Source organism: Cydia splendana, chromosome 18, assembly GCF_910591565.1.
Source record: "Cydia splendana chromosome 18, ilCydSple1.2, whole genome shotgun sequence".
NCBI lineage: Eukaryota > Metazoa > Arthropoda > Insecta > Lepidoptera > Tortricidae > Cydia > Cydia splendana.
In genome coordinates this window covers 9,133,534-9,148,600 of record NC_085977.1, presented here as the reverse complement: position 1 = coordinate 9,148,600, position 15,067 = coordinate 9,133,534, and the positions used below count along the sequence as shown (strand labels likewise).

Genomic DNA, 15,067 nt, shown 5'->3' with positions numbered 1-15,067 from the left:
TTGCGGATATTTTTTTGATGGCTAATTCAAACCAAACAAAATTTTTCCAGTAATTTTTGACACCTTTAAGGTATGTTTTCAATATCTCCATTTCTTGAAAATTGGTACCATTAGAAAAATATAAGTAATTTTAATACTCGAACCGACAGCACATGAAAAGACCTATTTTCAAGGCTTAATTCTGAACACTTAACAATAAAAAATAACAATTAATTGCTGTCAAGCAGTTTGGCGAAATCATATTGTAGTTTTATTGTAATTGTGTATGTACTTTTGTAAAAAAAAAAAAACTAGGATCAGACTTATATCTATGAACAAAAACGCCAATTTCATAGGTAAGGACCTAATATGAATATGATAAGAATAACTTATGGTTATCAATAAGTTTGTAATCTGTAATCTGGTTTCTGTAATACTAATATCATTTATTTGATGGTTGCTTTCGGGCTCTTTAAGAGAGAGGTGTTATTTTGATTTTATTGTTGCACGACACTATTGTTTTCGTATTGTGACAGAGTTTTATCGATCTGTAGGAGAGATATCTAGTGCTCTACTATGTTTTTAATAAACTGATGGAGACGATTTTTTGTTTCACTGCAAAGACCTCCCTCACGCACGACGCACCCTTTTCCTAGTTAATATATTATTTACGATTATGAATAATTGGCTTAAATGACAAAAATCATTCTCAATCATTCATAGGATCTGTAATATTCTCTAAAAACCGATAAACGACTTTTTTTAACCTTTTGAACGCCACAGACGGCAATTGACGTCACCGCAAAATCGTGACAACGACGCTAAAGACGGCATTTGACGTCCATCGTGTTTTGATGAAAATCTACTAAAAAACACCCCACTTTTAGGTTGGCATTATTTATTCACAAAACTAAATTTTACCCCCGTGGCGTCAGTGGCACGGCAAATGGATGCGCCGTTTGGCGTTCAAAAGGTTAAATAAAAAGTATTCAATTTTGTCGCACGCTACGTTATCTTAGAATTTCTTAGACTCTTTCGTGACTCGTTGGGAGTAAGGTAAATTTAACGCCCTAGTGCTCGACATGTGTCGCTTAACTTCAAAGTCGGGTAAATCCATTCGACCCTTCGCAAATATCTACGCTATTACCTTTTCTTAATACCAAACTTGCATAATATGACAGATAGATTTACCCGAGTTTGAAGTTAAGTGACTCACATGTAAATGCCGATAGATCACACCCTCATGCTTTTCACCTGCTCGACAATGACTTAAGTTTAAAGATGAATGTAAGTACTGAGAAAGTGAAGAGTACTCGAACGTCTTCCTTGCTGATGTAGCATTGTTTCCTTACTGTCCAGTAAGGGGGCCTAAACTACATGAATCGTAGCTTTGTATGTTGCGTCGTCTTTACGGACAAATAAATGGGTAATATGTGTGGGATATAAAGAATAAAAACAAATTGACAAAACCTTCACCATATATTTATTAATAAAGACAATCTAAAAGATCACTTAATAGTTCATTGTCTTAAAAAATTAGTTACCCTAATAAATTTATCAATATATATAATAGAATTTTATTTTATTACTTATTGTTTCAAGGATATGCGAAATTGTGAAAAGTCGCTCAGCAGGGAGGGACAGGGCTGGAGCTTACTCATCGTTGTTCTTTACGTTACGATCATCACATTGATTGAATATATTAACAATGAATCTAGTTATACGTAGTACACTTACATCTTCTCGAATACCTATTTAATCTAAATGCTTAATAAAGGTTAACGACCTAAGAGTCTACGCGAAGAATTGTGCTAATCTAAAAACGTGTCTACAAATGTTAAATAGTAGTTCAAAGACTTTTGTAATTTACAGAACGTTCAAAATCACAACACAGAGTGTAATATCAATTATCGTGCAGTTGGCACGTGGGTTCCCCTACGGTATTATATGTTACACGGGTACGTATTATGGAGCTCGGCGCGGCGGCGCGGCCGAAACGTCGAGGCATCACCGCGAGACAGTGCCGCCAGCGTGCCGGTTTGCGCGTCGCCGCGAACCTTACACTCTTTATTCCATACAAAATTAGAAGAATATATATTCATTTAGACTTATAAAATATTTACTATAGTAACATTTCACATTTTTTTTTGTTTTTGACACAAATACTGAAATACATTTACAATGCGTACCGCATTCGGGACCATAGAAAACAAGGAGTCAGATAGAACAATTACTAAGCGATTATACATTGTAGGAGTCCATTAAACTAAGAAAACATTTAGTGACACTATAACATTTGGTAGTTGAACGCGAGCGCTGTTTCGTCTGTGCGTTCGGTTGCTGTGCAGTACCTAGTGTCTTTGTATAATTAGGTGCCTATTTCTTCATCTAAGCTACACTTCACGAAATTGACTTGACATCATTATTGTTTTACTTCATTGCTACTACGCCTGATGCAGCTAATACTACTAAGAGGCTCGGTGGAAATCGCTAGACAGGGAAGCGGTCGTCGGCATGTCTTTCAAACGTTCCTTCCTAGGCCTGTGTTTATTAATATTTAAATTTAATTTCTAGAATATATTTTCGATAAACCGATAACGATTTGTTAGTAAAGATGAAACCAACCCGACCCACCCGCCTGGCACCCTGCGCGCGCAGGGTGGAGGTGGATCGTACAAATAAATGCAAATTTCCAGTGCTTATTCTTTGTGTCTGTTCAAAAATAACAGAAAACAAAAATAATTATTATACTAAAATAAAATCGTAAGGCACTTCTATATTTAAGTTGAAATAATATAGTTCAATTGTCGTCCTTATAATTTAATCTAAAGTAGACTTAGCGAAGTTTGTTTGAATACTTGAGTACAGGCCGCGTAGCCAAGATGCCAATCGCTTACGCTCCGTAGCGATCGAAACGCAACTGTCACTGTCGCACTAATATGGAAGAGTGATAGAGCGCAATAATGCTTTTCGTTGTCGAAGCGATAGCGATTGTAACCTTGGCTAGGCAGGCCAGATAACTGCGCGCGGCTCCTACCGTAGGTACGGGGGCCGCGACGGCGTACTCGTATGTTATGTATCTCGGGGATACGTACCTAATGTAAAGCTACACCCTGACTAGTATGACGAGTTGCACATGGAATGGGTTAGTGACTCGGCGATGATGTACTAACAGTAATAGGTAAATCATAATAAACGTAGAACATAGAATATAATCTTATATTTTTGTGAAATTAACGCATAGACTTCTTACTAGAGAGTACCTTTCAGTCTTAATAGCTAAGAGTATTGTTAAATTATGTCTGGAGGGACTTTGTCTTCAATAAATTGTAATTTTATGTAGTAGACCTATCTCCGGTACGATAAATTTTAATTTGAAAAAATATTAATTATTTACATAATAGCAAGTTTTATGAGTTAATTTGTTTTATGAAAATAATACTCTGAATGCCGACAAATAAAGAATATTTCGTAGCGTACTCTGTTCTATCCGATAGCACTAGTCATGAGTCATGAGTCATGAATAATTGAACCCTCTCGCTATTATAAAATAACCGGCATATATTCATAGCGATATCGAAGTATTTATTCATTTACATCTGGGGTTTTACTTAAAGCCTCGCCTTAGTCTAAAACAACAATTCTCTGATGCAATTCTACGTTGAACATTCAACACTCTGTCCTAAGTATAATTATTAATCTAAATTTGGCATACTTATTTAGTCTAGTCACAAATAGTTTTGGCAAATGTTTGGCATACATTACAGAACGTAAGTGAGAGCAGACAACCGTTCGTTTACACAACCAAATGATCACGAGTATGTGATGCAATATAAGTAATATAATACAGCCTACCGAGACGCGGGCGCGGTATCGTGTTGGGTCGTCCCATTCGTTTTTCGTCAAGTTCTTAAATTAGTCCTATTCTGCTTTCGTCACTCATTCTACATTAGTCACAATCGTCGGTGGCTTTCAATGTAGAATGAGTGACGAAAGCAGAATAAGACTAATTTAAGAACTTGACGAAAAACGAATGGGACAACCCAAGACGATACCGCGGGCGCGAACCGCTCGCAACGATTACAGCTAATGCAGCGGTTAAGTACACTACACCGCGCAGATAAAGAAACTCTTCGAGGCGCCCTCTGGCCATTTCAGGTACTCATGGAAGGAAAACGAATATCCAGTAAACTTTCAGAAGAATAAATTCATATCTCAATGTTCGTTTCGGGACTAATCCCACAATAAATTATTTCCAAGAATCGAGTTATAATCATAATACTGTCAGCGTTACACGCCTTACATTTACTCCGTAATGTTAAATGTTAATCTAAACAGTGAAGTGTTAATAATATCAATAAATAATTCGAAGGTATTAACATGTCTTTTATAAGGAATATTGCCCCAAAATTAATATTGAGTCGGTTGTTAAAAGTACTTTCGGAAGACAACAGTAAGTCGATCGAGGAGGTCACAACCGCAAAATATTACGTTAGTAAGAGGAGCAGTCGCGGGTCGCGGGCCGCGGACCTACGAGTGGACACACATCGAGTCGGTACATAGAGTAGGCTTGAGCAACGACATTATTGCCCGATTTGTACATTCCTTCAAACGATACAGTACTTACAGATCTCTGAAACAACAATACATATCACAACACGGATCTACACGTATAATATAGAATTACATTACATTCATTTATAGAAAATATTACTACAATCAAAAATTAACTATTTAAATATTAAATAATACCATATTTAGAACAATCAATAAGGAACTATTCAATAAGTTATCAACATAAAATATAGAACATTTGAGCATTTTAATAATATTTGTGTAAAAAAATATTAGTATCCTTCCATTATTTTGTTTTAGTCTGTGAACGAGCAAGTGGAATGAACAGAGATGCGAGGCGCGCGGCGAGGCCGACGGCAACGAGGCCGAGCGCCTGCGATCCCTCCTCTACATATGTGCAATTGTGAATCGCTCCGCTCCGGTACAAGACACATATTCACATTTTAAGAATATTATCATCAACATTATTTTAAATTTCAAATCAAATTGATATCATATATTAAAAATCTGAATATGGGTCCAAGTTGGGCGATGGGTATCGGCACGGATGCTGATTTGATACAGTTCTCTTATCGTTGTCTAAACCTGAGTGGCGTGAGATTAAGTGCGTTTAATGATGTCTAACGCGACTAGAACAAAACTTAAACGAATGACTAAGAATAAATAACAACGAGATGAGCAAACAAGCAAACGTAATTTAATGAGCTGAGCTCGCAATGAAATGAAACGGTCGAGTAAGACGAGGTAGTGTAGTTACTACACTATTAGTATCACACTCGAAGTTGTAATACTTTTATAGTTTCATTATCATTCAAATAGAGCTCGGCGGCGCCGGTCTTAGCGGCGTCCGCGCCGAGCTGTTATATCTCTATGTACAACATCACACTTGCAAAGTCACATTTAGAAGTCGTAGTGTCTTATAAAAAACTTTACGAAGAACTATCTATCTATGTATCAATCGTTATACAAAATATCTTTCTGCGATCTCTTCAAGCTTAGCAATACGAGAATTTCGAATAATTAGTAGTTTTATTAAGCTAATCGTTCAGTTTACCCAAGCTAACTCTTCTCTAGCTACTAGCCACTACGTCGCTCTCAACTAGATCACTTTTTAATTTATCTATAATTCTATTTAATTTGTAATAATTATAATAAATGCTTAAACAATTCAGCATTTTGTCCTCGGGGCGCGCGAGGCCGCCTCGCGGCATACGGCGCTGCTAGCGCGCAGGCCGGGGCCTGTTCGCCGGTATCGGTATCGGCGGAGTAGAGCACAGACACTGAGCGAGGCCGAGCGCGAGTTAGTCGCCGGGAGTGACAAGGGGTCGGTTACAGAGAGTGCGCGGGCGGTTTGCATTGGTAATCGGCAGTCGCGTACCGCTCGTCGGATCGCTCGACCTTTTCATAAGGCTTTTCGAGTTTGGGCCGTTTCGGCTCGGCGTCGAGTGGCCGGTGCGACTTCATGTGTGCGCTACGACTTTTTACTTTGTTAAATACTCTGAAACATAACAGGGTACACTATTAGAGACGGCAAAAGATGGGAGAAAAAATGGTTAAACAAAAACGTGAAGCGGTAGTGCGGAAAAGCAAAGCCGGAAGCGTTAGTCTTACAAAATAACTTATATACATACACTGTTAATACACGAAAGCCTCTCAAATATAATACCTAACTTTATTAAGATAAATAAAATATGTATTTATGTGCTATATTTTCCTACGCGATGGACATACATTCTGTAGGTACTTTTTATATTATTTAATAAAAATACATTCATTATTTGATATTTACAAAGATCGATGTTATATCTTTCGGAATATAAGTATGAGTGAACAATTATAAGTACTATATGTATAATAAACAATTATATGTATGTATAATGTTGAAGTTATGCAAACATTAATTCGACATGCATGCAACCAACATCGATAACACCGCAAGAGGCCGGCCCGGGGGTCCTAACAACGTCCGCCGAGCTCGGCTATAACTTGACTAACATAACATCTTCATTCACCAAGTTAGTTATGTAACTACACAGTTGTAAAAACTATTGATTAAATTGTTAACTCATGCACAAAAGGCAATTTAGGTGAAACCTAAACAAAGATCTCGAACCGATCGAATAGGGCACAGGTCGGTTCAGTCGTTTGAGTACGAAACTTTATAAAACGTCTTAAATACGTTCGAGGCGAAAAGTGAAGAGGTTACGTTCCACGTAAATTGCGTTTGCGCGTATTCAGTATCGACGTCGCATGGAAGCGGTGGCGGTATCGGCTCCGGCTTGGACTTACTTCCCGCAGATCTTGCACGGGAACTCCTCGGCCTCGAAAGGCGTGGGCGACGCGGCGGCGGCGGCGGCGCACGAGGCCGGCGGCTGACCCTGCGCGGACAACTCGCACGTTAGCACACACTTCACTCCTCACGGACTCTGAACACTGATTGGGACGCGATTTTGGCGTTGCTTACTTGTGTGGACAACTGCTGTTCCATGTTCCAGCTTCTCAAGTACAGCATCTTGTAGTCTTTGGTAACTTTCTTCCAGAAATAGTAGAACTGTACGCACTGCTTCGAGTCTTTGGTTCTTATCTGAAAGTGATAAATACGTGACTTTATGCGAGATCTACACATACCTCACATGTACTAAAACAGTTCGAACTAGAAATATAAATAAATAAAAAAAAGAAATGTAAGTTTATTCAAATAAAAGAAAATTTTACCCATTCAGCGCTAATCACGACACGTTGTCGTTTTCCATCTAGCAAGTATTTTCACTACATACCGGGAGCCCCATTCAGATCTAACGATTTGTTATGGTTTTGAACTGGCTTTGATATGTTTAGGGGATCTGGGAGTGGTAATAATAAATGCACGGATACTTAATTAATTATGTGTATTCACACAAACACGAGCGGGAGACGACTAAGGTACAGGTTATGCGTTGACGATCGCCTTGGTAATTAGCATGCATGTCACGGACGACTACACCTAAATTCATTTTGCATGCATATCAAAACCAGTCCAAAACCATAACAAATTTTAAATCTGTATCGGGCTTCGGAAACCCATGTTATCGGCTACCACGCAGCGCTATGACCATAGCTCAGCAGTGAATGTGTTAAGATACTACGCCGTAGCCGTTATTTTTCCGGTCTCCTCAGAAAGGATTGGAGGCAAAAACTTGCAATAAATGATGTTATATCTCTCTCATACTCGCTCTGCGTTTCGCGTACCTACAAATATGGCGAGGCGTGATTACCTCTAAACCTTGGTGGAATTACATGACTGACTCGTAATTAAATGTACTCACCAGCTGGGAAATCCTGTAGAAGTCCTTATCGTAGTGACGCAGGCCGGCAAGGAAGGCCTCGACCTCGTCGGGCGCCCAGCGCGACTCGTGCTGCGCGGGCGCGGCGGGGCGCGACATGAGCCGCAGCGTGGCGGCGCGCACGTCGCCGCCGCACTCGCCCAGCACTTGCAGCGCGAACTCGCGCGTGTGCCCGCCCACCGGCATGGCCGCGCACATAGCCAGCTCCATGAACATGCGGACTGGAATGTTTAGTAATCGGTGATTATTATGCTATTAGGCAGGTATGTGCACGACTGCCGACCGCCTGGTGGCTAAGGACAACATAAGTTATGTAACATTTAACATATATGTAGACACATATGTAAAATATTATAGATAATTGACCCAACTAAAGGTCATCCCACTGATCGTGCGCTCATCGATGCTAAGTCCCCACTACACATTTCATACAATATAACCAATAATTTCAAAACAGCATTGGCTTGTTAGACACCAGCAGCAGGTATGTAGGTAATCTAGCATATATGCGGTACGATAGTGCTCTTATATAAATACCTAATTTTAATATAATTGTATGGTTTTCATAGAAAAATAAGTCCTTTTGAAAAGACACCCCTTATGTATGTATAGTTGAGACCAATCTTTTAACTATTACAAGCATTATTTCTGAGTACCTAGATAAAGGAAAACAGGTTGACGTTCTTTACTTTGATTTTAAAAAGGCGTTCGACCAAGTCGATAACGATGTCTTGCTCAGTAAACTGGCTCACATTGGTTTTTCTCCTCGGCTTCTCAAACTGTTTGCTAGCTATATGCATAAGGGGTGCTACGGACAGGAAACCTCCTAGAGTGCCGAGTCTCTTGTCATTCCTCTTGATCAGTTGATCCGGGGGAAAGGTAAGGGTTCTTGGACGGTGCGCCCCGGGGGCAACGGTAAGTAATCTCTTGATTTTCAAGTAATTCCTTACCGGTGCTGCCAATGTCCTGTCGTGGGGGGGGTTGAGGGGGTTCCGCACAGGGTGTTCTCTCATTGAGGGAGAGTTCACCCGAGTGTGTGCTGGAGGGGGGCCTTCGGGCCGGGCGGCTGCGGTCGCGGATGAGGCCTTCGGGCCGGGCGCCTTCGGGCGCGTGAGGGCACAGGAATGCCGCTGCCCTGTATAAAACTGCGGTCCCCGTAACTGTCTAGGCAGAGGGCCTATGATGACGGCCGGGGGGGTTGCCACTGCTGGCCGGCGCCGGCGTGGTGGCCACGAGGATGACCACCTCTATAAAAAATCGCTAAGACAACCTGAGGGGGTGGAACCCGGGGTTTTTCCATCTCCTCCCGGCGTGGAGGTTGTCATGAGGGATCAGTGTGTGGTGTCGCCCTGCATACTACCTTCGAGAGGGGGAGCTTCGGCTCCAGGGCCTTCGGGTCCAAGGAGGGGACAGCCTCGGCTGTCGGCAGCAGGCGGTGTTCGCGGTAGAATGCTCTGCGATCCCGTGTTCACCGTCACCATTGCTGCGAGACGGGCATACCGTGGAGGGTTTAGTCGGTATTTGGCCCCTTGGCCACGAGTCCGACATATCCATCCTAGTTCCCCGGCTAGGCGGAATGCCTAAATGCATTACTCCACGTAAAAAAAAAAAAAAAAAAGCTATATGCATAATAGGCAGCAATTTGTAAAGCACGGATGTTTCGTATCCTCCATCTATCCAACAAGATCAGGCGTTAGTCAGGGCTCTATTCTTGGCCCGCTTTTATTTGGAGTCATGATTAATGATCTTGAACTTGTGCTGAAACACGCAAGATGTCTTCTTTATGCCGATGATTTAAAGCTTATTTGCGGTATAGAAGGAGAGGCAGATTGCGGGGCAATGCAGGCGGACATAGAGGCTGTAGTCGATTGGAGCACAGTAAATAAATTGTTTTTTAATGTAATTGAAACCACTTCACGCCCAATATTTGCTTGGATCCGAAATAATAACTCGCGTAAATACTATAAAAGACCTCGGTGTTATCTTTGATACCAAACTTAGTTTTCGTGATCATATTGAGGCTCTGGCTGCCGACTGTTTTAAAAGGCTGGGATTCATCATTAGGAATGCTCGCGACTTTAACAACCCAAAGGCAATTAAATTACTTTATACAGCCCTTGTTCGGAGTAAGCTTGAAGCCGCTAGCATAGTGTGGAGTCCCGCTGAAAGTACGCATGCCTTGCTTCTAGAAAAGGTACAGAAGGCATTCTTAAGATTCCTGTACAAAAATGTTTATAAGTGCTATCCATTTTTATACCCTACTAAATTTTTGTTAGGATCCCTGGGATTCAACTCTCTGCAAGTGAGGCGTAACCATAATCTTCTGGTAGTAGCTTGTAGAACTTTGCGCGGAGATTCCGATTGCCCTGACCTAGTGGCACAGATAGTGAGGCTCTCTGTGCCTTTCCTATCCAAGCAGGAACTTAGGCCTAGACACCATAACCTTCTTGCAGTTCCAGCAACGCGTACTGCAGCACACCTAAAATATCCTCTCATTCGCGCTCTAAAATTTCTGAACGCGCTTCTGTCATGGGCTCCTGAAAGTGATTTGTTTGCAAGTCGATGGGCAAGTGTATGTAGTATCTGTCTGAAGTATTGCGAGGCGATGGATGGTAGTGGTATTTTATAAAACTGTTTTTGTAAAGTGTTGTGTACCGTAGCGTATAAGTTAACTCTAAATTGTACAGTGATTTGGTTTATACTGTCAGACTGTATACATTTTGTTTAAATTAAAAAAATAATAATAATAATAACCTAACTTAAGATGAGAAATGAATAAAGAGAATAATAATAAAATGTATTACCTCAGTGTAATTAATTGAGTATCGAATTAATTCGAATCCTGGTAATGGGCATAAATTTTTCTGTTTATCACGAATATTTGTTTCTGAGTATGGATGACGCCTAATAGTACCCACCGTAGTAAAAGCTTTGCTTAGTTTGGCTAGGTCATAAGATTGCCCCCAAATTATCGGAAACGAGAAAAATCTTATACCTTTAAAATTCTTGTTTATGTATTTATATTTATGTATTCGGGGATCTCGGAAACGGCTCTAACGATTTCAATGAAATTTGCTATATGGCGGTTTCCGGGGGCGAAAACATCGATCTACTAGGTCTCTGGGAAAACGCGCATTTTTCAGTTTTTATATATCTTCCGAGCATAGCTCGGTCTCCCAGATATTAAATAAGAATATATATAACTCGGTACAACCAAATGTACGAGAATATTCACCTTCATTGTCATCAAGCGCGTCATTGATGCCGGGGTCCCACAGCAGTTGCTCCGAGGCTCGATGGAGGTCTATCCGGTCGTTGCACATCTCCGGTATGTCCGCTTGATGCTCCTGTCCAATGTTGATCGTTGGCTGCTGGGGCTCCTCTAGCTGCGTTAGCATGTCGGTTTCCATACTCGGAAGACCTGGAATCATGGGTGACGTGACAGTATTGTCAACGCTACTGTTCAGCTGTTTTAGAACTACATGACACAGTGATGCGACAAACATCAGTCAGAGCTGATCTTGGCCACTGACCCTGGAGGCAGTGGCTATTAATTATTTAGCTTGAAGGATATTTTAAGGTGTTTTTAGGTTTATTCCTACTGAGTTTCGGGCGAGTTGAACGTAATATTTGTGGTCTCAAAAGTCGCAAGTTATTATTTTTTCTTTAAAACTGAATATATTTATTTCTTTTAATCGGAAATATTGATCAGACTTTTATGAAAGAACAGTTCTGAAATATCTCTGGATTTAGAAAATAGGTACGCATGCAAGAAAGGGGATAATTCTGAGGACAGCATTATTATTCTTATGTTGTATGAATTAAAGACCAAGTACACTGTAAAACACCAAACCGCAGATGGTTCGGAAAGATAGCAGCTCCATATATACTACTCCTAATGCTAGCGACCGGAGCAAAAGGCAGCGGAAGGTTAAATAAACATGAACACAAACATAGCGTTTAACTAAAGTTGCCAGTTTTGTGATTTAGGACATTTTTAGAAATTTCGGAATAAACCCGTTTACACTTTGGTTGTAGGTAAATATATTCATGCACCAATATCTAAACCCAGTTGAACCGATCAGATTGGAACTATTAATATTTGACTAGAAAATATTATCGGAGAAGGGACACTGACTGGAATTGGCGAGTTCAATGTTGATTTTTCAGTTCAACTCTACAATTCTAGATAGCCCGCGTAGCGACACACAGCAATGAAAGTTAAATTGTAAAAAAGAAAAGCCTAATTTATAATGAAATCATAATTAAATATACATAGAGTCTTCTTCTTCCCGAACATACAAGATCCAAATTTAGTTACGCTTGAGCTGGAGCGCGAGATCATTGAGACTAGTGCACACTAGTGCCAAAATTAATGTATTAGTGTGTTTAATTTACCTGCTGTAAGTTCCACAAAAAGGCCAGGGCCTTCTCTGTCCGGCGGCAGGAGTGGCTGCGGGGTGTAGTGGCTCAGATGTCGCCGCATGCGGGTGCGGTACGGGCCCGCGGGCGACGCGCGACGCTTGCGACGCTGCGGGGACGCGGGCACGCTGCTCGGGCTTAGGAACACTGCTGGCACTGTCTGGCCTTCTATGCAAACCTGGAAATATGTTAGTTGTGTAATTGACTACTTTTTTATAGACAAAAAAAACTGATTAACTTGTTAGAACACTAATCCAGTAACTTTGTCGAATTTTGTAACCTGGCTCTTTTGCGTCAAATCCGGTAGTTTTTGCAGACTTGTTTATGATGTTGGCCCAATGAATAATCTAAGTTTGTGACTTCGAGCGCCGAACGCAACTTTGTCAACCCTGTTTTGTGTGTGGGGGGGGAGTACGATCTTGTGGCTACCGGGTCAAATCAGCTTTGATTGACCTTAGAAAAAATTGTGCTAACCGGCATCGCCTGAGACAAAAGGGTATACTCACTGCACTTACTTAGCCTACGAATACAAGTTCGAAATATTATACATTTTGAAAGGCTTTATCTCGCAAAATATTAGATGTACAGAGACAATTCTAGTGTCTTATTGTAGCAAATTTAGTCTACTTTAAAAACGCCCTAGGAAGTTACTATAAAAAACTAGTACTTTAGGGTTATAATCGCCCAAATCTAAAAAAAATTGCGGTTTATTCGATTTTTGACAAAGTTGCGTTCGGCGCTCGAGGTCACAAACTTGGATTATTCATTGGGCCAACATCATGAACAAGTCTGCAAAAAATCAGAACTACCGGATTTGACGCAAACGCAAAATGTATAATTTTACTGTATTACACTACCATATTGCATCTTTTTTTAAACAACATAACATTTTTCTATTATTTAAAAATATAATAAAAAGACAAAGGGAAATACCGCTGTGCACAATCTGATCACTATCACGACACATGATCGTTACAAAACCATGCTATAACAATACATGGCTGCAAGCGTACCATATCAATGAATAGTTAATGATGACAGAAGGTTAATTTTAATTTAAAAGACATGATATGAGTGAATAGATTAGATATCGTCGGGTGACAAGCAAAACTCACTAAGTTACTATGAAAAAATTAAAGTAACAATGCACTTTATTACACTTGTAACACGGTTTATTGTCCAATAATTTCAATGGTGTTAGTTAGTGACTTTTGCTTGTCACCCGACGATATGTTGTATATTTTATTAAAGTACCTGAAGAGAACTAGCTTCATGCTGCCATTGATGTACGGCGTTTGTTAAAGATGATGTTGATGGCAGGCGACTATATCGGCGAGGAGGTCTTTGATTCGAGAAGTCCCGCGGACTGCTCGATAAGAGCGGGTCTTCAGAATTGAGCATTATACGGCGCGGCATAGGCGATGGCTCCAAAGAGTACGCATCAAGTGATCTACATTCTTCGGGTAATACTTCCTCCAGAGCTTCTTCTACCTAAAAGAAAGACACAAATCAAAATAAGTAATTATTATTATATAAGTACGTAATTATATCTACCTTAAATTTTAAATAAAATTACCTCTTCTTGACTTGACATCGTTGCCGTAAAGAAGGCAGCAGATAAAGGCGACGATACACGCGGCACTGTATGCGCTGGCGAATGTGCATCATGAGAAGCAGGTGGTGTCGGATACGCTAATCCAGGCGACGGTTCTGGTTGCGTCGAGTAGCTCCCGCCAGGAGATGTCGCCGTGTAGGCTAACCCAGGGGAATCTCCGGTAGAGTAGGATAGGCCCGGGGAGTTTGCCGTATAGCCAATGCCAGGTGACGGTACTGGCGAGCCGCCGTGACAAGCGCCAAAATCAGCTAATGATTCAGGCAGTGGCGAGTTCAAAACGGCTGCAAGGCGTCGACTAGACGGGAAAGTAACCGGAGATCTTTCTCTAATGGACGCGGCTACCGTCGCATAGTCCTCTAATGACGCCAGTTCTTCCAACTGTTCCGGTGTCGTTGTAAATTGGAAAGTATCCTCGTTTAGAGCGGGCGAGAAGTAGCCATCGTCAGAGTTGAAAGAAACTCCGAAAAGTTCGGGTCTAAAAGTGAACTCCTGCTGAGGTGATGATTGCCCCGGGTCCGACGTCGAACGTTTCACAACCTAAACCGCAAATAATTTATCGTTAATATTCGTTAGAATTAAGGTTTTCAGATTTAACTAAACTCATAAATAAGTAACTACATAATTTCATATCGAATAACGTTAGACGGACCTTTGAGTTGCCTCTTTTTAGTAGCTCGATGAGGGTGGAGTCTCTCTGCGCGGCGGTGGCGGTTGCAGCGGTAGTGTTGGGGGCAATAGTGGTAGCGGGTGGGGCGCGCGGCGGTACGAACTGAGCCGTGCTGGCGGCGGGTGAGACGGGCGACGCCGACGATCGCGCGGGCGCTAGCGGCGGCGGGGCGGGCGTTGCGAACCCCGCGCCCCCTGCCGTCGTATCCGTATTGCCTACACCTACAATCAGACGTGCCAATTAGCTGTGGTTACTTTTAATTGGCTGCGGTTGTCGCAACAATATTTGCAGTGCTTACTTTTGAAATTGGACCGATATATTTTATTTTTACCTGGAGAGATTGTTATTGCGCCTCGCCGGCTGATAATTTTCTCTTCTATAAGAGCTCGCACGGATACAGACGCCGTTTGTAATGGAGGTCCCGTAGATTCCTTTTTATCCATTTTTTTACTATCAGAGTCCTAAAAACAAGTTAAATTCCACAAT

General features: G+C 41.2%; 2 protein-coding genes across 3 annotated transcripts in view; one reads left to right on the top strand and one right to left on the bottom strand.

The window, feature by feature from the left end:
* Nucleotides 1-15,067, top strand: part of LOC134799545 (CAAX prenyl protease 2) — a 271,391-nt gene that overhangs the window by 52,776 nt on the left and 203,548 nt on the right. The gene's annotated exons all lie outside the window — the stretch shown is intronic.
* The window catches only part of LOC134799522 (AF4/FMR2 family member lilli), a 287,646-nt gene continuing 276,595 nt past the window's right edge, over nucleotides 4,017-15,067 (bottom strand). For both annotated transcript variants that reach the window (XM_063771941.1, XM_063771942.1), the window contains 10 exons: nucleotides 14,913-15,042; nucleotides 14,564-14,802; nucleotides 13,876-14,451; nucleotides 13,554-13,790; nucleotides 12,276-12,477; nucleotides 11,113-11,298; nucleotides 7,860-8,098; nucleotides 7,019-7,138; nucleotides 6,844-6,932; nucleotides 4,017-6,052 (listed from right to left, as the gene is read on the bottom strand). In XM_063771941.1, the coding sequence (XP_063628011.1) occupies nucleotides 5,884-6,052; nucleotides 6,844-6,932; nucleotides 7,019-7,138; nucleotides 7,860-8,098; nucleotides 11,113-11,298; nucleotides 12,276-12,477; nucleotides 13,554-13,790; nucleotides 13,876-14,451; nucleotides 14,564-14,802; nucleotides 14,913-15,042 (2,187 nt within the window). In that variant the 3' untranslated portion in view covers nucleotides 4,017-5,883. The remainder of the gene's footprint in view (nucleotides 6,053-6,843; nucleotides 6,933-7,018; nucleotides 7,139-7,859; nucleotides 8,099-11,112; nucleotides 11,299-12,275; nucleotides 12,478-13,553; nucleotides 13,791-13,875; nucleotides 14,452-14,563; nucleotides 14,803-14,912; nucleotides 15,043-15,067) is intronic.